The 26,181-nt window shown below is 42.5% G+C and overlaps 1 protein-coding gene across 2 annotated transcripts in view; it reads right to left on the bottom strand.

Moving 5' to 3' along the window:
- The window catches only part of gmds (GDP-mannose 4,6-dehydratase), a 292,984-nt gene continuing 266,803 nt past the window's right edge, over positions 1-26,181 (bottom strand). For both annotated transcript variants that reach the window (XM_071346069.1, XM_071346070.1), the window contains 2 exons: positions 1,285-1,353; positions 1-641 (listed from right to left, as the gene is read on the bottom strand). In XM_071346069.1, coding sequence (XP_071202170.1) covers positions 579-641; positions 1,285-1,353 — 132 coding nt within the window. In that variant the 3' untranslated portion in view covers positions 1-578. The remainder of the gene's footprint in view (positions 642-1,284; positions 1,354-26,181) is intronic.

The following is a 26,181-nucleotide window of genomic DNA, read 5'->3' as shown; positions in this document are numbered from 1 at the left end:
TAATGTATCAAAAGAACAAGTTTTATTGTACCAAAATTTTTATATTCTGAATGAAATATGTCAGATGGGAATACAAAAGATTTCACAAATGCTGAATTACATCTAAAACATATTTGTTGGTCATCTTACAATAACAAATAATTAAAGTTATACTTAATTTATTTCTAAAAGGACAAACTGCAACCTGTGACCTATATGCCAGGCGATTAAAACAAACAAACACAAGACAACAATACAATCCCATATTGCCCAGAGACAGTGTAGAATAAAAACAATTAAAAGTCCTATCACCATATAGGCTACTAAATCATGATCAGCGTGAAAAATTATCTTAAGATTAAAAACAAAAATAAGGAATGGCATTATTTAAAAGGCATCGAATAATCTTCCCTCACCATAGCATAAGGCAAAAAAACAGACTGAGTAACTTCGTTTGGGACAGCAAAGTGATGAAAAAAATGATCCAGACTAGTTTTATATTCTTTTCACCGCATGCTGCGACTGTTGAGTCGCAGTGCACTCTGGTCAGGAGTGCTCAGATGATTCCCTAGGTTTGGGTTGATCCACAGGATGTGGTTTTATGCGTTAGGGTTATTCTTCATGAGATGGATGTCAGCATCAACCATCTCTTTCACCAGTTCCTAAAGGGTCAAATAGAGGTTTAGTTTAGACACAGATATTGTCTACTCTAAACCTAACATAGCAGCCTAAATATTCATTTCCAAACACTGATAATCAAACAATTCGTATAGATTCATGAAAAAAGGTTAACCTAATAAAATGATTGGTCCGAATCGAAAAATCCCTAAGACAAAAAATATGGAAATAATGGAGAAACAAAATGTATTGTATACATCAAATCTGTTCAGAGGACTGCTGTCTCGTTATTCAGTCATGTTGATGTACTGTGGTTGGTAAGTGGGAGATTCGTCCAACTTGGCTTGTTCAATCACACTTAACCTACTTATTATTGCTCATATAAGGCTTGTACAGTATATGATTATAACATGTTATAAAACATTAGTTTAGCAACTTAATTAAGAAGCTGCTTAACTTCCCAATTTATGTTGTGTTTACTGACAACACAAGAAGAGTGGAGAAGCTGGCTGGGAAGACTGTCATCGAAGAAGACCAGCGTGCTGTGCATCTCCAGTTCCACCATGGGTTATGTGCACACAGACACGCACACACACAAACCCACACACACACGCATGCATGCACACGTGCACGCAAGCACACACATGCACACATATGCACACACGCAGAGTAAAGTGCAACACCCACCTCAAAAGTGATCTTTGCTTTCCAGCCTAACTTTGTCAGTGCCTTGGTGCTATCACCTTGCAGGTATTCCTGGGGAAAGAGAGGGAGAAACAAAAACAACTCATCATTCATGGTCACTAGAGAATGGTGTTTAGAATAGGGTAATTTTACAGTCAGAGTTCAGCAGAAACAGTACATTACAGTAGAAACAGTAGATATACAGTTGATACAGTAGACTTCCTGTTATAAAGACTTTAATTCCACCACTATCTATCGAAATCAAACATATGCACAATTCTCTATAGGATGCCTATAGGATGTAAACAGATATTCAGATCCTCTGTCTAACTCTCTTTCACACACACACAGGTCAGTATCCCCTCTAGGGGAAAGGGAGGTCACAAAGTCTCACTGGCCACCAATCCCAGACTCCCCCTCCTCTCTCATCCAGAGGGTGCCAGAGCATGATGAATTGTGGGACTCTGGTGGTGTAACCTCCTTCCTCCCTCATCCCCCTCTCTCCTCTGTTTCCCTTTTGTGTTCTGCACTGGGTTCACAATCCACTGAGACCCTGTCTGAGACCACCAAAGATACAGCCTGGAAAATACCTCTCGCTCTCTCTCATTATCATTTTGTCACCTCACTCTCCCTCAGTTAAACAGTCAGCAATTTGTTGTTATCCTAAAAATCTACGCGTATCTTTGAATCGTACACAAGTTTGCTGAACAACCCTGTTACGTTCTCATACTCACTGTCAAGATTTCTACAGTTGATTTAGTGGTTAGCTACATATTTCTTTCAGTAGAAGGAGAGTACGTATCAGTTACTCCCGATGTGCTCATGTCCATGGCTGAATAGAGATGTGAAATTATAAAGGCAGAGAGCTCCTTTTCTATCTGACACTAAAACATTTGAAAATGTCTGTTTCTGGGTGATCTTATTACACAGGAACGCTACAGCAGCATTAGCCTAGCTTGGTGCTACTTCAGCCTTTACAGAACAGGGACCCACATCTCTGAGCTGCTCCACAGCCCTCAATCACACTGGCTCACACACACATGCATGCACGCAAACGCACAAACTTTGTTGCAGTTGATTAAAGTTAACTACAAAACGTTTTTCATGTGTTATTTTTATTTGAAATGCAACCTCCAATCAATCTTCAAGTGCATTTTTAAAATGTTTTTATTAGTCCAGTCTTTACATCAGCCATCAGACAAAAGCTCGTCCCTCCTTTAGTAGTCAGTTCACAAAGTCCATTTGTGAACGCTACATTACTGACATTCAGTTCTGACATTCAGTTCTGTTCCAGGCCTACAAACAGCCATATTTACAGAATCATTATTACAGCAATGGACGTCAATTATATAAAGTTATATAATTATAGGAGTTATTAATGGAGTAACTCCATAAGTACATTATGTTATATTTTTAAAGGAGAACATTTCGAAAGTGAAATTAATATCAGGTGTTTTTGTCCCCAATAAAGGGGTTTCAAGGTGAGTTCGCCTCAGCTCATTTATAACGTTAAAAAGCTCTCGAAGCCTACTTAAACACTTTATAACCAGTCTGTTATAACACAAATAAACATGTGTCTAGAACGAACACTCCTCAATGAAAATAATAGGTGAAACAACATTCTCAAATAAGGCATATTAAAGTGAAATTGCATTATGCAACAATTCTTACAGCAATGTTGGGTTCAGAGCAAAATAATGATGAATGTATAAATAGTGAATAAAGAGGGAAAGGACTATAATGGAATCCCAGCCCCTACCATGGACTGACTATAATATTCCATGCACTGGCAGTATGTGGCCAGAGATGGCACTGCTGAGTGCTACTATCCATACAGAATCATCTTATGCCCCACCTCACCATGACAACATTACCTTCTCCGATCAACATAGCTGACTGAGGTGAGGTACACTTCCTGTTCCTGCATCTCTATGATTGGTCAGTAGTCAGATGTCCATCTATCTATAAGACCTGGAATACAGTGTATTTATACTGATAAAGACCTGTCAAGTCCTAACACACTGAAGACCATAGATAGAACACACTTTAATTTCAGTACTCCCGCATAACAAAGAGTGCCGCTCAAAATCCAGGTAATCTACTATGAGTCATTTTGTACCTGGTGGATATCACACGTGACGGATATCTCTCTCACACACACACACACACACACACACACACACACACACACACACACACACACACACACACACACACACACACACACACACACACACACACACACACACACACACACACACACACACACACACACACACACACACACACACACACACACACAGAAATTCAACCTGCTCAGAGATTTAAAACCTAATTAGAACAGAGTCAACTCACCCCTAACTGACAGAGAATGTACTGAATTATTCAACAAGAACTGCTAACAGATGGGGAACAATATAATCTTCATATGGATCTGATTTGGAACAGAATCCAAGGTCATGGTATATCCTGTTTAAAATAGTATTCTCCACATGTCTGGAAATATGCAACAGTGATAACAGAAATGGGTTCTAGAAAATGTGCTATGTTGAGTGGATTGCTCTCTGAAGACAGAAGATTTGAGTAAATATTACATCTGTAGGGGATTTAAAATTAGAGTGATAAAGCTATATCACACGCATCCTCAGGATGCGACCATGATCTGTTCACAGTCCATAAACCCCGCCATGCATCATGGGTAGTGTGTGTCAAGTTGCGATGGTCGCAGAAGAGGGATCACATAGGGAGAGACACAACGATGACAAACTGACTGTATACCTGATCCCTACAGGCAATGTTGTTTCCCAGGCAACGCAGGTATCAATAAATGTTCATTTACGTCTGAGGTGAATCCGGAGACACCGAGAGAAATGGATGTTTCCTCTGAGTATATGGAAGTGCTGATGAAACCGTTTTCCCTTTCTCTTCAGGTAGCCAGGAGCAGCAGCAACAACACCACTGATATCACATCACACTACATCCTGAATAACCTCATTGCCACAGTTGCCAAACCATCATCAATATCATCGTCATCACCACCATTGTCAACATCATCATCGACACCTGAATCCTCCTTCCCCTCTTCCTTTCTACCATTAAAGGTGTAAACCACTCTCTCTGAATGTGATCACGGTCGATAAAGCCCACAGGTGATTAAGGCACTCTGAGTTGGCATGTAACGCTAAGGAATTCCAGTATCACTGAAAGTCCTGTCAATAAATCACAGCAACCCTTTCACACAGCAGAGAGAGAGAACACTACAAAAACATCCCAACATAGCCAAAGAGTTCTTCGAGCCGTTGAAGGGAAAGAAAGTTCAACATCCTCATAGAGACCTCTCTTTCTCTTCCCCTCTCTCTCACGCAGAAACACTCACAGGGGACAGGCTCTGAGGATCTGATGTGGTTTGGAGAGGCCATTGGAAGTGCTTCTGGTATTTGTATGACCATGGACATGAGGATGGATACAGACATCAAACAGTAGCAGCAATGAGACAGCAGTAGTTCAACTCAGTAAGTCTGGACCCCACAGCCTCAGCTGTCTCAAGGACAGACATGATTTCCCAGAAACCTTCACCCTTTGTAAGGTCACACAGACGAAGACTGAGTGTGTGTGTTTGCGAGAATGGTTTGTTAGTGTTCTGGTCCAGGTGTGAGAAAGACGGGGAAGGAATGAGAGAGCCAGTACAGGTATGCACATCCTCTCACTGGTCACTTCTCTACCCACATCCCCTCTTCCTCTCACTGGTCACTTCTCTACCCACATCCCTCCCTCTCTTTTTCTTTGCCCACATTAACATACTCCCAGATTCTAGAACAAGAAACACAAAGACTGGGAAGAAAATAGAAAATAGTGTAACAGAGAGGGAGAAAGAGCCTGCTGGTTTCTCCCCAGGACTTCTAGACAGTATTAGCCACTCCCGTAAAAAGTTCAGGATCCTACCACTGAGAGATGGAGAGTTCCAGTCTGTGTGTGTATATATTCCTGTGTGTGTGTGATGGGAGACAGCAGGGGGTGTGTGAGTTATATCACAGGTTTCTTCCGCCGTCTCCACGTGAGGCTCGGCCGACACACAACGTGGGTACTGAACTCTAAAGAGTGGCCCTGTCCCTCACACACACACACACACACACACACACACACACACACACACACACACACACACACACACACACACACACACACACACACACACACACACACACACACACACACACAGTTAGAAGCATAATGTATATTTATATATGAGAGAAGGAGGAATATTACATAAATTGGGAGCTGTATCTATAATTTGAACTTTGAGTGAGTAACGCGCAACGTACTGATTAACAATGAAAGAGACCAGTCTCTCTCCCTTCCTTCACCCCCCTCCATGATGATTGTTCTCCATCAGTGCTCATTAAAATTCCTGGGGGAGTTGTGTGATAAATATTTAGGTGGTTGAGGACACACTCTAAACACTCTTGAGGAGCAGAGTGGAGGCTAGCAGCAGATCGCACTAAGTGCCCCAACGCCACCGCTAAGCATTCTGCCTGCCCTTCAGCTCCAAGGAGATTTGTATATGTGAAGTACTTACTGTCAAGATAACCAGCACAGGGAGAGAGGGGGCAAGATTGATAGCGAAGCCAGCCAACCGTGTGGTGTGTTTGTGTGTGTGGTGAGTATGAGATTTGAAATGCTTAACTTGCATGATCTAACCAACAGTGCAGTTATCAATATCAAAATAGTATAACTAACCTTAAGATAATAATATATCTTTTTGAAGTATATATACACATACACACATACAGTTGAAGTCGGAAGTTTACATACACTTAGGTTGGAGTCATTAAAACTCGTTTTTCAACCACTCCACAAATTTCTTGTTAACAAACTATAGTTTTGGCAACTCGGTTAGGACATCTACTTTGTGCATAACACAAGTAATTTTTCCAACAAGTGTTTACAGACAGATTACTTCACTTAAACTCACTGTATCACACTTCCAGTGGGTCAGAAGTTTACATACACTAAGTTGACTGTGCCTTTAAACAGCTTGGAAAATTCCAGAAAATTATGTCATGGCTTTAGAAGCTTCTGATAGGCTAATTGACATAATTTGAGTCAATTGGAGGTGGAACTGTGGATGTATTTCAAGGCCTACCTTTAACCTCTCTGGGGTAGGTGGGACGCAATCGTCCCACCTGGCCAATAGCCAGGGAAAATACAGAGCGCCATATTCAAATAAAATGATATAAAAATCAAACTTTCATTAAATCACACATGTAAGATACCAAATTAAAGCTACACTCGTTGTGAATCCAGCCAAGCTTCTGATAGGCTAATTTACATAATTTGAGTCAATTGGAGGTGTACCGGTGGATGTATTTCAAGGCCTACCTTCAAACTCAGTGCCTCCTTGCTTGACATCATGGGAAAATCAAAAGAAATCAGCCAAGACCTCAGAAAAGAAATTGGAGACCTCTACAAGTCTGGTTCATCCTTGGGAGCAATTTCCAAATGCCTGAAGGTACCACGTTCATCTGTACAAACAATAACATGCAAGTATAAACACCCTGGAACCACGCAGCCGTCATACCACTCAGGAAGGAGACGCGTTCTGTCTCCTAGAGATTAATGTACTTTGGTGCGAAAAGTGCAAATCAAACCCAGAACAAAAGCAAAGGACCTTGTGAAGATGCTGGAGGAAACAGGTACACAAGTATCTATATCCACAGTAAAACGAGTCCTATATCGACATAACCTGAAAGACCGCTCAGCAAGGAAGAAGCCACTGCTCCAAAACCACCATAAAAAAGATAGACTTCGGTTTGCAACTGCACATGATGACAAAGATCGTACTTTTTGAAGAAATGTCCTCTGGTCTGATGAAACAAAAATATAACTGTTTGGCTATAATGACCATTGTTATGTTTGGAGGAAAAAGGGGGTGTCTTGCAAGCCGAAGAACACCATCCCATCCGTGAAGCACTGGGGATGTCAGCATCATGTTGTGGGGGTGCTTTGCTGCAGGAGGGACTGGTGCACTTCACAAAATAGATGGCATCATGAGGCAGGAAAATTATGTGGATATATTGAAGCAACATCTCAAGACATCAGTCAGGAAGTTAACTTCTTATGGCTGCAGGGGCAGTATTGAGTAGCTCGGATGAAAGGTGCACAGAGGTGCCCATATTAAACGGCCTGACAGAGGTGCCCATATTAAACGGCCTGCTCCCAGTTGCTAATATATGCATATTATTATTCATATTGGATAGAAAACACTCTGAAGTTTCTAAAACTGTTTGAATTATGTCTGTGAGTATAACAGAACTCATATGGCAGGCAAAAACTTCCTGTTTGAATTGTTTCTGAGGTGTCAGATTTTCAACCATGCTCTCAATTGAAATGACAGCAAGATATAGATGAGTTTTCGCTTCCTACGGCTTTCACTAGATGTCAATAGTCAACAGAACTTTGTCTGATGACTCTAATGTGAAGGGGGGCCGAAGGAGAAAGGAATGAGTAATCACTTCCACGGGCTGATCACGCATTCACCATGCGCCTTCACATGAGTAGGACGTCCGTTCCATCGCTCTTCTGAAGTCAATTGAATTTTCCGGTTGGAACGTTATTCAAGATGTATGTTAACAACATTCTAAAGATTGATTCAGTACATCGTTTGACATGTTTCTACTGACTGTTACGGAACTTTTGGACATTTCGTCACGTTATAGTAGAGGCGCTTTCTGACTTTGGAATTGTTTACCGAAGGTGCGAACCAAAGTAGCTAATTGGACATAAATAACGGACATTATCGAACAAATCAAGCATTTATTGTGGACCTGGGATTCCTAGGAAGTTCATCAAAGGTAAGGAAACATTTATCATGTATTTTCTGGTTTCTGTTGAGTCCAACATGGCGGCTAATTTGGCTATTGTTCTGAGCTCCGTCTCAGATTATTGCATGATTTGCTTTTACCGTAAAGTTTTTGAAATCTGACACAGCGGTTGCATTAAGGAGAGGTATATCTATAATTCCATGTGTATAACTTATATTATCATCTACATTTATGATGAGTATTTCTGTTGAAACGATGTGGCTATGCACTATCATTGGATGTTTTTGGAACTAGTGAATCTAACGCGCCAATGTAAACTCAGATTTTTTGTTATAAATATGAACTTTATCAAACAAAACATGCATGTATTGTGTAACATGAAGTCCTATGAGTGTCATCTGATGAAGATAATCAAAGGTTAGTGATTACTTTTATCTCTATTTCTGCTTTTTCTGACTGCTATCTTTCGCTGGAAAATCTTATTGTGGTTTGATGGTGACCTAACATAATCGTTTGTAGTGCTTTCGCTGAAAAGCATATTTGAAATCGGACACTTTGGTGGGATTAACAACAAGAATACCTTTAAAATGATATAAGACACATGTATCTTTGAGGAAATTTAATTATGAGATTTCTGTTTTTTGAATTTGGCGCCCTGCACTTTATCTGGCTGCTGTCATATCGATCCCGGTAGCGGGATGCAGCCATAAGCAGTTAAAGCTTGGTCGCAAATGGGTCTTCCAAATGGACAATGACCCCAAGCATACTTCCAAAGTTGTGTCAAAATGGCTTAAGGACAACAAAGTCAAGGTATTGGAGTAGCCATCACAAAGCCCAGACCTCAATCCTATAGAACATTTGTGGGCAGAACTGAAAAAGCGTGTGCGAGCAAGGAGGCTTACAAACCTGACTCAGTTACTCCAGCTCTGTCAGGAGGAATGGGCCAAAATTCAACCAATTTATTGTGGGAAGCTTGTGGAAGGCTACCTGAAAAGTTTGACCCAAGTTAAACAATTTAAAGGCAATGCTACCAAATACTAATTGAGTGTATGTGAACTTCTGACCCACTGGAATGTGATGAAAGAAATAAAAGCTGAAAGAAATCATTCTCTCTACTATTATTCTGACATTTCACATTCTTAAAATAAAGTGGTGATCCTAACTGACCTCTAATACAGGGAATTGTTACTGGGATTAAATGTCAGGATTTGTGAAAAACAGTTTAAATGTATTTGGCTATGGTGTATGTAAACTTCAGACTTCAACTGTACATACACACACATATATATATTCTATATATATATATATATACTCACACACACACACACACACACACACACACACACACACACACACACACACACACACACACACACACACACACACACACACACACACACACACACACACACACACACACACACACACACACACACACACACACACACACACTATCGTTCAAAAGTTTGGGGTCACTTAGAAATGTCTTTGTTTTTGAAAGAAAAGCACATTTTCTGCCCATTCAAATAACACAAAATTGATCAGAAATACAGTGTAGACATTGTTAATGTTGTAAATGACTATTGAAGCTGGAAAACGGCTGATTTTCTATGGAATATCTACATAGGCGTACAGAGGCCCATTATCAGCAACCATCCCTCCTGTGTTCCAATTGCACGTTGTGTTAGCTAATCCAAGTTTATAATTTAAAAAACCTAATTGATCATTAGAAAACCCTTTTGCAATTATGTTAGCACAGCTGAAAACTTGTTCTGATTAAAGAAGAAATAAAACTGGCCTTCTTTAGACTAGTTGAGTATCTGGAGCATCAGCATTTGTGGGTTCGATTACAGGCTCAACATGGCCAGAAACAAAGATTTTCTTCTGAAGCTTGTCAGTCTATTCTTGTTCTGAGAAATGAAGGTTATTCCATGTGAGAAATTGGCAAGAAACTGAAGATCTCGTACAGCGCTGTGTACTATTCCCTTCACAGAACAGCGCAAACTGTCTCTAACCAGAATAGAAAGAGGAGTGGGAGGCCCCGGTGCACAACTGAGCAAGAGGACAAGTACATTAAAGTGTCTAGTTTGAGAAACATATGCCTCACAAGTCCTCAACTGGCAGCTTCATTAAATAGTACCCGCAAAACACCAGTCTCAACGACAACAGTGAAGAGGCGACTCTGGGATGCTGGCCTTCTAGGCAGAGTTGCAAAGAAAAAGCCATATCTCAGACTGGCCAATAAAAACAAAATATTAAGATGGGCAAAAGAACACAGACACTGGACAGAGGAACTCTGTCTAGAAGGCCAACATTCTGGAGTCGCCTCTTCACTGTTGACGTTGATACTGGTGTTTTGCGGGTACTATTTAATGAATTCTACAATGTAGAAAATAGTAAAAATAAATAAAAACCCTTGAATGAGTAGGTGTGTCCAAATGAAAGGCATTGAGTTCGTCTAGCACACACACACACACACTGTTAACATTCTCATTAACCACACTATTCAGACGTGGACTCCCCACTACTGTTCCAGAGGCTTATTGTCTGTTACTGAGAGGGGGTCACACAAATAGAGGGGCCCTGTTCTGTTCCTGCATGCTATTATTCCTGAGGACAGGAAACAGATCATAATTCCTAGAGTCAGCAGAATGCTCTGGGAGAGGGAGAGAGAGATGAAGTGAGTGAGAGAAAGAGAGAGTTGAAGTGTGTTTGTCAGATACTGTGTTGGTCTTGTCTGTGTGTAACATGTTAATCAGCCTCAGGTTGTTTCAGATTTTTTGTTGTTATATCAAAGCAAACATGATTTCCCCTATTTAAACAAAATTATTCTCAACCACACTACTGAAAGACAAAGATTAAAAGGAGAAAAACAGAGGAAGAGAGAAAGGATGAGAGAGAGGGAGAAAGTGGCATTCTGCTCTCATCTTAATTGATGTGTAATTTCAGTAATGCTCGTGCACGGAGGGACCAGAGTTTGGGACTGCTTTTGACACTTGGACCTCTATGTTCCTCTATATTCTGATAGAATTCTTCTAATAGATGTGTCGACATGGAGTAATTGTCTCTGTTAGGTGGAGTGTTGAGCTCTTCAACACACATTGAGACTCACACCTCAATCGCTGGTTGTAAACTGTTTTCTGCCCCTCCAAAAAGATTGAATATGTAGACGATTGGCCTTCTTTCTGGTACTCACACACAAACAGGACCAAGCCTGGGCTGCTGAGGAGTGATGGACTCCATCCTAGCTGGAGGGGTGCTCGCATCTTATCTACCAACATAGACATGGCTCTAACTCCTCTATCTCCACAATGAGATAGGGTGCAGGCCAGGCAACAGGATGTTAGCCTGCCTGCCAGCTTGATGGAGTCTGCCACTCGCACAGTCAGCGTAGTCAGCTCAGCTTTCCCCATTGTCACCGTGTCCGTGCCTCGATATACGTCAGGCAAAACTAAACATGGCGGTGTTCGCCCTAGAAAATTCACTGGAATAAAGACATCCTCCATTCTTGTCGTTATTTATAGAGTAAGTAATAATATCTCACATCTCAAAATAGGACTACTTAATGTTAGATCCTTCACTTCTAAGGCAGTCATAGTCAATGAACTAAACACTGATCATAACCTTGATGTGATTGGCCTGACTGAAACATGACTCAAGCCTGATTAATTTACTGTGTTAAATGAAGACTCTCCTCCAGGTTACAGCAGTGACCATATCCCCCGCGCATCCGCAAAGGCGGAGGTGTTGCTAACATTTACGATAGCAAATTTCAATTTAACCCCCACAAAAAATACTACTTTTTTGTCTTTTGAGCTTCTAGTCATCAAATCTACGCAGCCTACTCAATCACTTTTTATGGGCACTGTTTACAGGCCCCATGTGCCGTATACAGTGTTCCTCACTGAGTTCCCTGAATTCTTATCAGACCTTGTAGTCATGGCAGATAATATTCACATTTTTGGTGACTTCAATATTCACATGGAAAAGTCCACAGACCCACTCCAAAAGGCTTTCGGAGCCATCATCGACTGAAAGGGTTTTGTCCAACATGTCTCTGAAACTACGCATTGCCACGGTCATACCCTGGATCTAGTTTTGTCCCATGGAATAAATATTGTGGATCTAAATGTTTTTTTCCTCATAATCCTGGATTATCGGACCACCATTTTACATTTGCAATCGCAACAAATAATCTGCTCAGATCACAACTACGGATTATCAAAAGCCACGCTATAAATTCTCAGACAACCCAAAGACTGCTAGATGCCCTTCCAGACTCCCTCCACCTACCCAAGGACTTCAGAGTACAAAAATCAGTTAACCACCTAACCAAGGATCTACATTTAACCTTGCGTAAAACCCTAGATGCAGTCGCACCTCTAAAAACAAAAAACATTTGTCACAAGAAATTTGCTTCCTGGTATACAGAAAATAACCAAGCCCTGAAGCAAGCTTCCAGAAAATTGGAATGTAAATGGCGCTCCCCCAAACTGGAAGTCTTCCGACTACCGTGCGATATTGAAGAGCCCTCACTGCTGCGCGATGAGCCTACTTTTCCAACCTAATTGAGGAGAATAAAAACAATTCAAAATATATTTTTGATACTGTCGCAAAGCTAACTAAAAAGCAGCCTTCCCCAAGTGTGGATGGCCTTTACTTCAGCACTACACAGACCTGACAGGACCAAGGATCAATGGAGATACCAAAGTTTTAAAATCCTGTCTCAATCAACACATTCATGAAAATAGTCATGGCCTCTAAACCTTCCAGCTGCCTACTGGACCCTATTCCAACTAAACTACTGAAAGAGTTACTTCCTGTGCTTGGCCCTCCTATGTTGAAAGTAATAAACGGCTCCCTATCCTCCGGATGTGTACCAAACTCACTAAAAGTGGCAGTAATAAAGCCTCTCCTGAAAAAGCCAAACCTTGACCCATAATAATAAAATTACAATTATAAATCGGCCTATATCGAATCTCCCATTCCTCTCAAGACAAATAATGTATACAAAACACTCCAGTCAGGGTTTAGACCCCATCATAGTACTGAGACTGCACTCTTGAAGGTGATGAATCCCCTTTTAATGGCATCAGACCAAGGCTCTGAATCTGTCCTTGTGCCCCTAGACCTAAGTCCTGCTTTTGACACAGTCGATCACCACATTCTTTTGAAGAGATTGGAAACTCTAATTGATCTACACGGACAAGTTCTTGCCTGGTTTAGATCTTATCTGTTGGAAAGATATCAGTTCGTCCTCTGACAAATCAATGGTAAGTTTCGGTGTTCCTCAAGGTTCCGTTGTAGGCCCACTATTGTTTTCACTATATATTCTACCTCTTGGTGATGTCATTTGGAAAAACAAAATGTCAACTTTCACTGCTATGCGGACGACACACAGCTGTACATTTCAATGAAACATGGTGAAGCCCCAAAATTGCCTACCTTGGAAGCCTATGTTTCAGACATAAGGAAGTGGATGGAAGCAAACGTTTTACTTTTAAACTCGGACCAAACCGAGATGCTAGTTCTACGTCCCAAGAAACAAAGAGATCTGCTGTTTGATCTGACAATTAATCTTGGTGGTTGTAGTCGTCTCAAATAAAACTGTGAAGGACCTCAGGACCTCTGGACCCTGATCTCTCTTTTGATGAACATTTCAAGAATACTTCAAGAGCAGCTTTTTCTATCTTCCATATATTCTTCAAACTTTGTGTCCAAAAATTATGCATAAAAGCTAACCCATGCTTTTGTCACTTCTAGATGACACTACTGCAATGCTCTACTCTTTGGATTCCCGGATAAAGCACTAAATAAACTTCAGTTAGTGCTAAATACATCTGCTAGAATCTTGACTAGAACCAACAAATTCAATCATATCACTCCCGTGCCTCTCTACACTGGTTTCCTGTTAAGGCTAGGGTGGATTTCTAGGTTTTATTGCTAAATTACAAAGCATTAAATAGACTTGCCGCTACCTATCTCTCTGATTTGATCCTGTCGTATATACCTACACGTACGCTACGGTCACAATAAGGTATACAGTGGGGCAAAAAAGTATTTAGTCAGCCACCAATTGTGCAAGTTCTCCCACTTAAAAAGATGAGAGAGGCCTGTAATTTTCATCATAGGTACACTTCAACTATGACAGACAAAATGAGAAAAAAAATCCAGAAAATCACATTGTAGGATTTTTAATGAATTTATTTGCAAATTATGGTGGAAAATAAGTATTTGGTCAATAACAAAAGTTTATCTCAATACTTTGTTATATACCCTTTGTTGGCAATGACAGAGGTCAAACGTTTTCTGTAAGTCTTCACAAGGTTTTCACACACTGTTGCTGGTATTTTGGCCCATTCCTCCATGCAGATCTCCTCTAGAGCAGTGATGTTTTGGGGCTGTTGCTGGGCAACACGGACTTTCAACTCCCTCCAAAGAATTTCTATGGGGTTGAGATCTGGAGACTGGCCACTCCAGGACCTTGAAATGCTTCTTACGAAGCCACTCCTTCGTTGCCCGGGCGGTGTGTTTGGGATCATTGTCATGCTGAAAGACCCAGCCACGTTTCATCTTCAATGCCCTTGCTGATGGAAGGAGGTTTTCACTCAAAATCTCACGATACATGGCCCCATTCATTCTTTCCTTTACACGGATCAGTCGTCCTGGTCCCTTTGCAGAAAAACATCCCCAAAGCATGATGTTTCCACCCCCATGCTTCACAGTAGGTATGGTGTTCTTTGGATGCAACTCAGCATTCTTTGTCCTCCAAACACGACGAGTTGAGTTTTTACCAAAAAGTTATATTTTGGTTTCATCTGACCATATGACATTCTCCCAATCTTCTTCTGGATCATCCAAATGCTCTCTAGCAAACTTCAGACGGGCCTGGACATGTACTGGCTTAAGCAGGGGGACACGTCTGGCACTGCAGGATTTGAGTCCCTGGCGGCGTAGTGTGTTACTGATGGTAGGCTTTGTTACTTTGGTCCCAGCTCTCTGCAGGTCATTCACTAGGTCCCCCCGTGTGGTTCTGGGATTTTTGCTCACCGTTCTTGTGATCATATTGACCCCACGGGGTGAGATCTTGCGTGGAGCCCCAGATCGAGGGAGATTATCAGTGGTCTTGTGTGTCTTCCATTTCCTAATAATTGCTCCCACAGTTGATTTCTTCAAACCAAGCTGCTTACCTATTGCAGATTCAGTCTTCCCAGCCTGGTGCAGGTCTACAATTTTGTTTCTGGTGTCCTTTGACAGCTCTTTGGTCTTGGCCATAGTGGAGTTTGGAGTGTGACTGTTTGAGGTTGTGGACAGGTGTCTTTTATACTGATAACAAGTTCAAACAGGTGTCATTAATACAGGTAACGAGTGGAGGACAGAGGAGCCTCTTAAAGAAGAAGTTACAGGTCTGTGAGAGCCAGAAATTGCAAATAAATTCATTAAAAATCCTACAATGTGATTTTCTGGATTTCTTTTTCTCATTTTGTCTGTCATAGTTGAAGTGTACCTATGATGAAAATTACAGGCCTCTCTCATCTTGTGGGAGAACTTGCACAATTGGTGGCTGACTAAATACTTTTTTGCCCCACTGTACCTCCTTATTGTCCTTAACATTTTTAAGAAAACAGCTGGAGGCAGGGCTTTCTCCTATAGAGCTCCATTTTTATGGAATGGTCTGCCTATCCATCAGAGACGCAGACTCGGTCTCGACTTTTAAGTCTTTACTGAAGACTCATCTCATCAGTAGGTCCTATGATTGAGTGTAGTCTGGCCCAGGGGTGCAAAGGTGAATGGCAAGGCACTGGAGTGACGAACCGCCCTTGCTGTCTCTGCATGGCTGGCTCCACTCTCTCCACTGGGATTCTCTGGCTCTGACCCTATTGCGGGGGTTGAGTCACTGGCTTACTAGTGTTCTCCCATGCCGTACCTATAAGGGGTGCGTAACGTCGTGCCAGGCTTTATTCGCTATACTCGACTTGAGTGGGTTGAGTCACTGACGTGATCTTCCTGTCCAGTTTTGCGTCCCCTCGGGCTTGCGGGGGAGGAGATCTTCATGGGCTATACTCAGCCTTGTAAGTTGGTGGTCTGTAAATATCCCTCTAGTGGTGTGGGGGCTGTGCTTGGGCAAAGTGGGTGGGGTTACAGCTCTAGGACCATGCCTCAGAACTACCTGGCCTGACGACTCCTGGCTGTCCCCATCCCCAGTCCACCTTGTCGTGCTGCTGCTCCAGTTTCAACAGTTCTGCCTGTGGAGATGGAACCCTAACCTGTTCACCGGACGTGCTACCTTGTCATGCTGCTGCTCCAGTTTCAACTGTTCTGCCTGCAGAGATGGAACTCTGACCTGTTCACCGGACGTGCTACCTTGTCCCGGACCTGCTGTTTTCGGCCCTCTCTCTCCCTCTCTACCGCACCTGCTGTCTCGACCTCTGAATGCTCGGCTATGAAAAGCCAACTGACATTTACTCCTGAGGTGATGACCTTTTGCACCCTCTACAACCACTGTGATTATTATTTGACCCTGCTGGTCATCTATGAATGTTTGAACATCTTGAAGAACAATCTGGCCTTAATGGCTATGTACTCTTATAATCCGAACCCGGCACAGCCGGAAGAGGACTGGCCACCTCTCAGACCCTGGTTTCTCTCTAGGTTTCTTCCTAGGTTCCTGCCTTTCTAGGGAGTTTTTCCTAGCCACCACGCTTCTACATCTGCATTGCTTGCTGTTTGGGTTTTCTGTATAAGCATTTTGTGACATCTGCTGATGTAAAATGGGCTTTATAAATACATTTGATTTGATTTTACTAGCATTTTGATAGTGTTCTGATTGTATTCTGATAGCAGTTTGATTGGATTCTGATAGCACTCGTGCTAATAAACATTGTATTTGTGCCTAGATACAAATAGAACAGATATACAACTTCTGTTAGTGTTCTGAAAAGGTTAGCGCAACATTAATGCTCTCAGGTTTCTCTGAATGTCTGGATCCTACAGGTCTATATTATCGTTCCATTTCCCCCTGTCTTGGCCCATGTTATCACGAGCTCCATCTCCACTCACCCCTTAGCCCTCATATACACCAATACATACCATATAGACTACATACTAACCTCCATTCACACACCTCCTTTGGCAAAGGCGTCACAGAGAAGTGAGGGCTAGGGCAGCTGAGACAAATGCCCTTACAGCCACCCGTGTGTGTGTGTGTGTGTGTGTGTGTGTGTGTGTGTGTGTGTGTGTGTGTGTGTGTGTGTGTGTGTGTGTGTGTGTGTGTGTGTGTGTGTGTGTCACAAAGAGGAATGGGTCGCAAACGAATGTTTGTGCACACGCACACACACTATGATGGAGTGCAGGCCATTGGGGTGCTGGGGGTATTCTTCAGGGCTGAGGTAAGTGGTAAAGTGAGGTGGTTCCACTATAGATCAACACAAAGCCTTCTGCTGTCTACTGCTCTTAGCTCCACAGGATTTACTGCTGCTATTTGTCTCTGTACTCCTCCTGTAGCGCTTTCTTCAAATACTAGCATATACACAAACAGTCTTGTTTAACTTCTTAGCGCTAGGGGTCAGAATATATATATTTTTTCAATAACGTGCCCAACGTAAACGGACATTTTCTCCGGCCCAGATCGTAGAATATGCATATAATTTACAGATTAGGATAGAAAACACTCCAAAGTTTCCAAAACTGTCAAAATATTGTCTGTGAGTATAACAATACTTATTCTGCAAACGAAAACCTGAGAAAATGTAACCCGGAAGTGATATTTAAATAAAAAAATCTGTGTTCCCTGGCCCGTCTAACCTCCATTTAAAGGGGTATCAACCAGATTCCTTTTCCAATGGCTTCCTCAGGCTGTGACCAGGCTTTAGACATAGTTTCAGGCTTTAATAACCTCTTGACACTACAGGGGGTGCTGTTTCAACTTGGACATTTATCGTTCCCAAATTAAACTGCCTCGTACTCAATTCTTGCTCGTACAATATGCATATTATTATTACCATTGGATAGAAAACAATCTCTAGTTTCTAAAACCGTTTGAATTATGTCTGTGGGTGAACCAGAACTCTTTCTGCAGCGAAATCCATGACAGGAACTGCGAAGGTCTGAAAACGAGGCTCTGTTCTCAGATCAGTTTAAAGCTCTGTATGTATCCTATGGGTCGACATGAACTGCACCCGCCTTCCCCTGGATGTCAGTAACCAATGAGAAGTGGAATGGAGTGTCTACGTAGTTCTCAGAGCTTATAAAAGGCCAAGGAACGAAGTGAGCTCTCTTTTCGTCGTTCGTCATTGCGCAAAGCAAGACCTCAAGATGGCATTTTGAAACGCTCAGTTATCGGCCTTAGCTATATCCGTCTGTAATTTAATTCGATATAGGTGTTAGAAACATCATAACGAAGTTATTTTAAACCGAGTTATATCAGTTTATGCGAGTATATTGCTATTTTCGGAATTTCCTTAGTATTGCGTTTTGGGGATTTGGGCATGTTGTGGCCACATAGCTATTGTTAGCTGCTAATTCCGAAGTTGAAGACGACGTTTTACAACCAAGCAACGATTATTTTGGACAAAGGACACCTTGCCCAAGATTCTGATGGAAGCTCGTCCAAAAGTAAGAGCTATTTATGATGTTATTCCGTATTTATGTGGAAAAATGTAAACGCATTTGTCCGCCATTATTGCGGCACTAGTCTGGCTGTAACGCACACTGTATGTCTAGTAACGTTAATTTTAAAAATCTAACTCAGCGGTTGCATTAATAACTAATGCATCTTTCATTTGCTGTCCAACCTGTATTTTTTAGTCAATCTAATCGATAAATAATCGTAAACTTAGGTGCCTTTCCAAGATGGCGGCGGCCAGAATGCATGACCTGTTGCCACTGATCACATTGTATAACCACGATTTGTGCTGCTAAATATGCACATTTTCGAACAAAACCTATATGCATTGTGTAATATGATGTTACAGGACTGTCATCTGACGAAGTATATCAAGGTTAGTCAAAAATTATATATCTTTTGCTGTATTGTTACGATCGCTAACCTGTGCTGCTGGTAAATTGCTTGTGTTTCTGGCTATTGTGCTAAGCTAATATAATGCTATATTGCGTTTTCGCTGTAAAACACTTAAAAAATCTGACATATTGGCTGGATTCACAAGATGTTGGGCTTTCATTTGCTGTACGCTGTGTATTTTTCAGAAATGTTTTAAGATGAGTAATTAGGTATTTGACGTTGGTCTCAGTAATTATTCTGGCAGCTTCGGCACTATTTCAGATTGCAGCTGCAATGTAGAACTGTGATTTATACCTGAAATATGCAATTTTTTCTAAAAAAACATATGCTATACAATAAATATGTTATCAGACTGTCATCTTATGAAGTTGTTTCTTGGTTAGTGGCTATTTATATCTTTATTTGGTCGAATTAGTGATGGCTACTGATGGAGTAAAAAACTGGTGGAGTAAAAAAAGTGGTGTCTTTTGCTAACGTGGTTAGCTAATAGATTTACATATTGTGTCTTCCCTGTAAAACATTTTAAAAATCAGAAATGATGGCTGGATTCACAAGATGTGTATCTTTCATCTGGTGTCTTGGACTTGTGATTTAATGATATTTAGATGCTAGTATTTACTTGTGACGCTATGCTAGGCTATGCTAGTCAGCTTTTTTACTGTGGGGGGTGCTCCCGGATCCGGGTTTGGGAGGAATTAGAGGTTAATTTTGAAAAATGAGCGAGTTTTTTCAAAAGTAGTCGGGTGTCCTCTGAATATTTCCTGCGCGCGAGAGAGGGGCACCCCATTTTCCTTTTGTCTTTTAATGAATAGGTTATGGTCCGGGTGAAATATTATCGATTATGTTTGTTAAAAACAACCTGAGGATTGATTATAAAAAACATTTTACATGTTTCTACGACCATTACGGATACTTTTTGGAATTTGTCGAACGGAACACGGCTTTGATTTTCTGAACATAATGCGCAACCCAAATGGCGTTTTTTTGTGATAAAAGTAATATTTATCGAACAAAAATAACATTTGTTGTGTAACTGGGAGTCTCGTGAGTGGAAACATCCGAAGATTATCAAAGGTAAGCAATTAATTTCATTGCTTTTCTGACTTTCGTGACCAAGCTAACCAAGCTAATATAAGGCTAACTGTTGTAGCATTGAAAGCTACACTCACAAAAGCTTGGATTTCTTTCGCTGTAAAGTATATTTTCAAAATCTGACACGATAGGTGGATTAACAACAAGCTAAGCTGTGTTTTGGTATATTCACTTGTGATTGCATGATTATAAATATTTTTAGTAATATTTTTTAATCTGATACGTTTGGAAATTTTCATCTTCCTTTCAGGACCGGAACGAGGCTGTAGTTTTCTCAGCATAACGCGCAACCCAAATGGCGGTTTATTTGTTATAAAAGTAATATTTATCGAACAAAAATAACATTTATTGTGTAACTGGGAGTCTCGTGAGTGCAAACATCCGAAGATTATCTAAGGTAAGCGATTAATTTGATTGCTTTTCTGACTTTCGTGACCATGCTAATTTGGGGCTAGCTGTTGTAGCATTGAAAGCTACACTCACAAAAGCTTGGATTTCTTTCGCTGTAAAATATATTTTCAAAATCTGACACGATAGGTGGATTAACAACAAGCTAAGCTGTGTTTTGGTATATTTCACTTGTGATTGCATGATTATAAATATTTTTTGTAATATTTTTGCATTTGGCCCCCTGCAATTCTAGCGGTTGTTTAGGAAAGGGACCCCGTAAAAGGGATCCGTAGTGCAGAGAAGTTAACTAACCTTGTGGGGACACACAATTGATTCCCATTCAAAATCCTATTTTCCCAAACCCCAAAATAGTATTTTTCCTTGTGGGGACCAGCAAACTGTTCTGGTACTCACAAGGATAGTGAACCCACCCACCCACACACACACTCTTTATCTTTCTGCAGAGGAATAGTTGAGCTCTTTAACCAATGGAATGCATGGATTTTACACAGACCATTTGGATAAACTCTGTGTGAGAGGTGTGTGTGTGTGTGTGTGTGTGTGTGTGTGTGAGTGAGTGAGTGAGTGAGTGAGTGAGTGAGTGAGTGAGTGAGAGAGAGAGAGAACGAGAGAGAGAAGGCTTGAGCGGGCATGCCCGTTCATCCTGGGTCATTGCATTTTGAACTGTCCCCCCTTCCCTCCTGCCATACCCCGTCCTCTTCTCCTGCCTCACTCCCCGTCCTCTTCTCCTGTCTCACTCCCCACCCTCTTCTCCTGCCTCACTCCCCTCTTCTCCTGCCTCACTCCCCTCTTCTTCTGCCATACCCCGTCCTCTTCTCCTGCCTCACCCCCTCTTCTCCTGCCTCACCCCCTCTTCTCCTGCCTCACTTCCCTCCCCTTCTACTGCCATACCTCGTCCTCTTCTCCTGCCTCATCCACTCCTCTTCTCCTGCCTCACTCCCCTCCCTCTTCTCCTGCCTCACTCCCCGCCCTCTTCTCCTGCCTCACTCCCCGCCCTCTTCTCCTGCCTCACTCCCCGCCCTCTTCTCCTGCCTCACTCCCCACCCTCTTCTCCTGCCTCACTCCCCACCCTCTTCTCCTGCCTCACCCCCTCCTCTTCTCCTGCCTCACCCCCCTCCTCTTCTCCTGCCTCACCCCCCTCCTCTTCTCCTGCCTCACCCCCCTCCTCATCTCCTGCCTCACCCCCTCCTCCTCCTATCCTGCCTCACCCCCCTCCTCCTATCCTGCCTCCCCCCTCTCTCAGCCCTAGTCTTGGGTTGAGTGGGGAAAAGAGGCATAAGAGGATGAGAGGATGGGGGGAGGGGAGGTGGGAAAGAATGGTGGTGTAGGAGGGGGAAATGAGAATGGAGGGGAAGAGGAGGTGAGAGGAGGTAAGAGGGGACTTCACTGGGAAAAGGGAAGAACGGTTTTCCAGTTTTCCATACAGCTCAGTTAAGCAGATCCTGTCTGTTTGAGAGGCGTTTCCTCTCCTCTCCCAGCAGCATTCCTTATCTTATCAGCCCCAATCATCAGCCAGCGCTCATCATGCCCAAACAGGGAGAGAGCCACAACCAGGGTGTGTAGCGAGAGACGGCAAGAGAGAAAGAAAGACAGAAAAGGTAGGGGGGACTTAAGTATACTGTCTCTAATTGTCCTATTTTCTTTTCTCTCTCTCACTCTCACTCTCTCTCTCTCTCTGACTCTCATGTGGGGGGGCAGTGAACTGTCTGGTCTGCAGAGGAAATGCCCTACTGGCCATGCTCAGAACAAAATACAGTCTACAAAGAGAAATAGTGGGTTGAGGGGAGAGCAAGGGAGTTGTTGTGGGAGGAGAAAGAGAGGGAGGACAGCACGAAAGACAAGCTGGGAGAAAGATTGAGTGAGAAAAATAAATAAATTGAGCAAGACAGAGGGGGAGGATAGGGGAGAGGGATAGTGTGGCAGGCAGGTAGGGAGGGAGGGAGTGAAAGAGAGAAAAGCAGTGTGATGGAGCAGCCTTAAGGCTGGAGGAATGTGGGGGTTCCTAAGTTCAGGAGGGTTTGATGGTGTGTGTGTTCATGGTGTAGGGGTAAGGGTTAATTGTGGTGTGACCTCTCTAACTTCTTGCCCTGGCTCGTTATCTTGATTGGGTAATTAATTCTTGGGGCACCTCTCCTCACTTTCTCAAAAAAGGAGGTGTGTGTGTGTGAATGAGAGACAGAGAGAGAGAGAGAGAGAGAGAGAGAGAGAGAGAGAGAGAGAGAGAGAGAGAGAGAGAGAGAGAGAGAGAGAGAGAGAGAGAGAGAGAGAGAGAGAGAGAGAGAGAGAGAGAGAGCGAGAGAGAGAGAGAGAGAGAGAGAGAGAGAGATAACCCAGTAGGCTATGAGGAAATCAAAATACAAGATGACTGACCAACACCCAGTCATTATTAAAACACTAACTGAGTGTTTGAGAGAGTGTTTGATCTAATAGTGCACAGTATGGTAACACAGTTGTTTACAGTATAATACGTGGGCATGTACTGTGAAGTGGAGTCGGACGTGGTTCAACACATTCTTTCAGACACTCAGATTACACAGCAGGAAACATGAGACACACACACACACGCACATACACGTGTACACACACACACACACACGTGTGTACACACACACACACACATGACATGTGTACACCCACACACCTGTACACACACACATGTACACATACGTGTACACCCACACACGTACGTACACACACACACACACACACACACACACACACACACACACACACACACACACACACACACACACACACACACACACACACACACACACACACACACACACACACACACGTACACCCATGTACACACACACACGTGTACACCCGTGTACACACACCCGTGTACACACACACACACACACACACACACACACACACACACACACACACACACACACACATGCCCGTGTACACACACACACCTGTACACACACACATGTACACATACGTGTACACCCACACACGTACGTACACACACACACACACACACACACACACACACACACACACACACACACACACACACACACACACACACACACACACACACACACACACACACACACACACGTACACCCATGTACACACACACACGTGTACACCCGTGTACACACACCCGTGTACACATGTGTACACACACACACACACACACACACACACATACACACACATGCCCGTGTACACACACACCCATGTACACACACACACCCGTGTAAACACACACACGTGTACACATGTGTATACACACACACACACGTGTACACATGTGTAAACACACACACGTGTACACATGTGTAAACCCACCCCCACACACACACGTACACACACACACGTGTACACACGTGTACACATGTGTAAACCCACACACGTGTACACATGTGTAAACATACACACACACACACACACACATAAACGTGTACACACACACGTATGTACACACACACACAGACGTGTACACACGCACGTACACACACACACACACACACACACACACACACACACACACACACACACACACACACACACACACACACACACACACGTGTACCCACACACATGTGTACACGCACATGTACACACGTACACCCACACACACGTACAGTACACACACATACATACGTAGACAGACAGACAGACAGACAGACAGACAGACAGACAGACAGACTCACGAGTGTGGGTTTGCTACAGAATGAGTTGGAAGATTGCCATACTATAACATGGTGGGATACTGTGTATGTGTACATTTAAACAAACAGTACAACTGGCACAGAGTTACAAATGCCACTATAAATCTGACTCAGACAGTGCCAATGCTTCACCTCTCTCTCGCTTTCCTAAATTCCTTTCCTTCCTTCCCCCCTTTCCTGTCTTTCTCGTGACTCTCACTCTTCTTTTTCCACTCCATTCCCTATGACCATTTAAAGGATGAAGGCAAAGAAAGGAGATGGGCAATTTCATCGTGACATCATAAAACATGTACTCCATGTATCAGTAAACCCTGAGCCAGATGAGACCAACTGCCTGAGAGGAAGACGAGACCAACTGCCTGAGAGGAAGACGAGACCAACTGCCTGAGATGAAGACGAGACCAACTGCCTGAGATGAAGACGAGACCAACTGCCTGAGAGGAAGATGAGACCAACTGCCTGAGAGGAAGACGAGACCAACTGCCTGAGAGGAAGACGAGACCAACTGCCTGAGAGGAAGACGAGACCAACTGCCTGAGAGGAAGACGAGACCAACTGCCTGAGAGGAAGACGAGACCAACTGCCTGAGAGGAAGACGAGACCAACTGCCTGAGAGGAGGACGAGACCAACTGCCTGAGATGAAGACGAGACCAACTGCCTGAGATGAAGATGAGACCAACTGCCTGAGAGGAAGACGAGACCAACTGCCTGAGAGGAAGACGAGACCAACTGCCTGAGAGGAAGACGAGACCAACTGCCTGAGAGGAAGACGAGACCAACTGCCTTAGAGGAAGACGAGACCAACTGCCTGAGATGAAGATGAGACCAACTGCCTGAGAGGAACATGAGAACAACTGCAATTGCCTGAGAGGAACATGGGACTGGGACTCTGTCTCAATTGTCAAAAAATCCATCATGGCCTTTGAAATAACTGACCTGTGAAGTGCAGAAAAGGAGACGAGGACAGAATAGATTTTTTCACAAATGAGAAAGAGCCAAAGTCAGACTAAAGGGGTGAAATTTAAATCAAATCAAATGTAAGGTATAGACTAACAGTAAAATGCTTACGGGCCCTTCCCAACAATGCAGAGAGAAAACAAATGGAGAAATAATAGAAAAGTAAATCACGTAATAATATATACATTATGAGTAACAATAACATGGCTATATACAAACAGAGTAACGATAACATGGCTATATACAAACAGAGTAACGATAACATGGCTATATACACAATGAGTAACGATAACATGGCTATATACACAATGAGTAATGATAACATGGCTATATACACACGGAGTAACGATAACATGGCTATATACACAATGAGTAACGATAACATGGCTATATACACAATGAGTAATGATAACATGGCTATATACACACGGAGTAACGATAACATGGCTATATACACAATGAGTAACGATAACATGGCTATATACACAATGAGTAACGATAACATGGCTATATACACACTGAGTAACGATAACATGGCTATATACACACTGAGTAACGATAACATGGCTATATACACAATGAGTAACGATAACATGGCTATATACACAATGAGTAATGATAACATGGCTATATACACACTGAGTAACGATAACATGGCTATATACACAATGTGTAACGATAACATGGCTATATACACAATGTGTAACGATAACATGGCTATATACACAATGAGTAACGATAACATGGCTATATACACAACGAGTAACGATAACATGGCTATACACACAATGAGTAACGATAACATGGCTATATACACAATGAGTAACGATAACATGGCTATATACACAATGAGTAATGATAACATGGCTATATACACAATGAGTAACGATAACATGGCTATATACA

The sequence above is a fragment of the Salvelinus alpinus genome, chromosome 16 (assembly GCF_045679555.1).
Source record: "Salvelinus alpinus chromosome 16, SLU_Salpinus.1, whole genome shotgun sequence".
Classification (NCBI taxonomy): domain Eukaryota; kingdom Metazoa; phylum Chordata; class Actinopteri; order Salmoniformes; family Salmonidae; genus Salvelinus; species Salvelinus alpinus.
The sequence above is the reverse complement of the archived record's forward strand: the minus strand, read 5'-3'. Positions and strand labels throughout refer to the sequence as shown.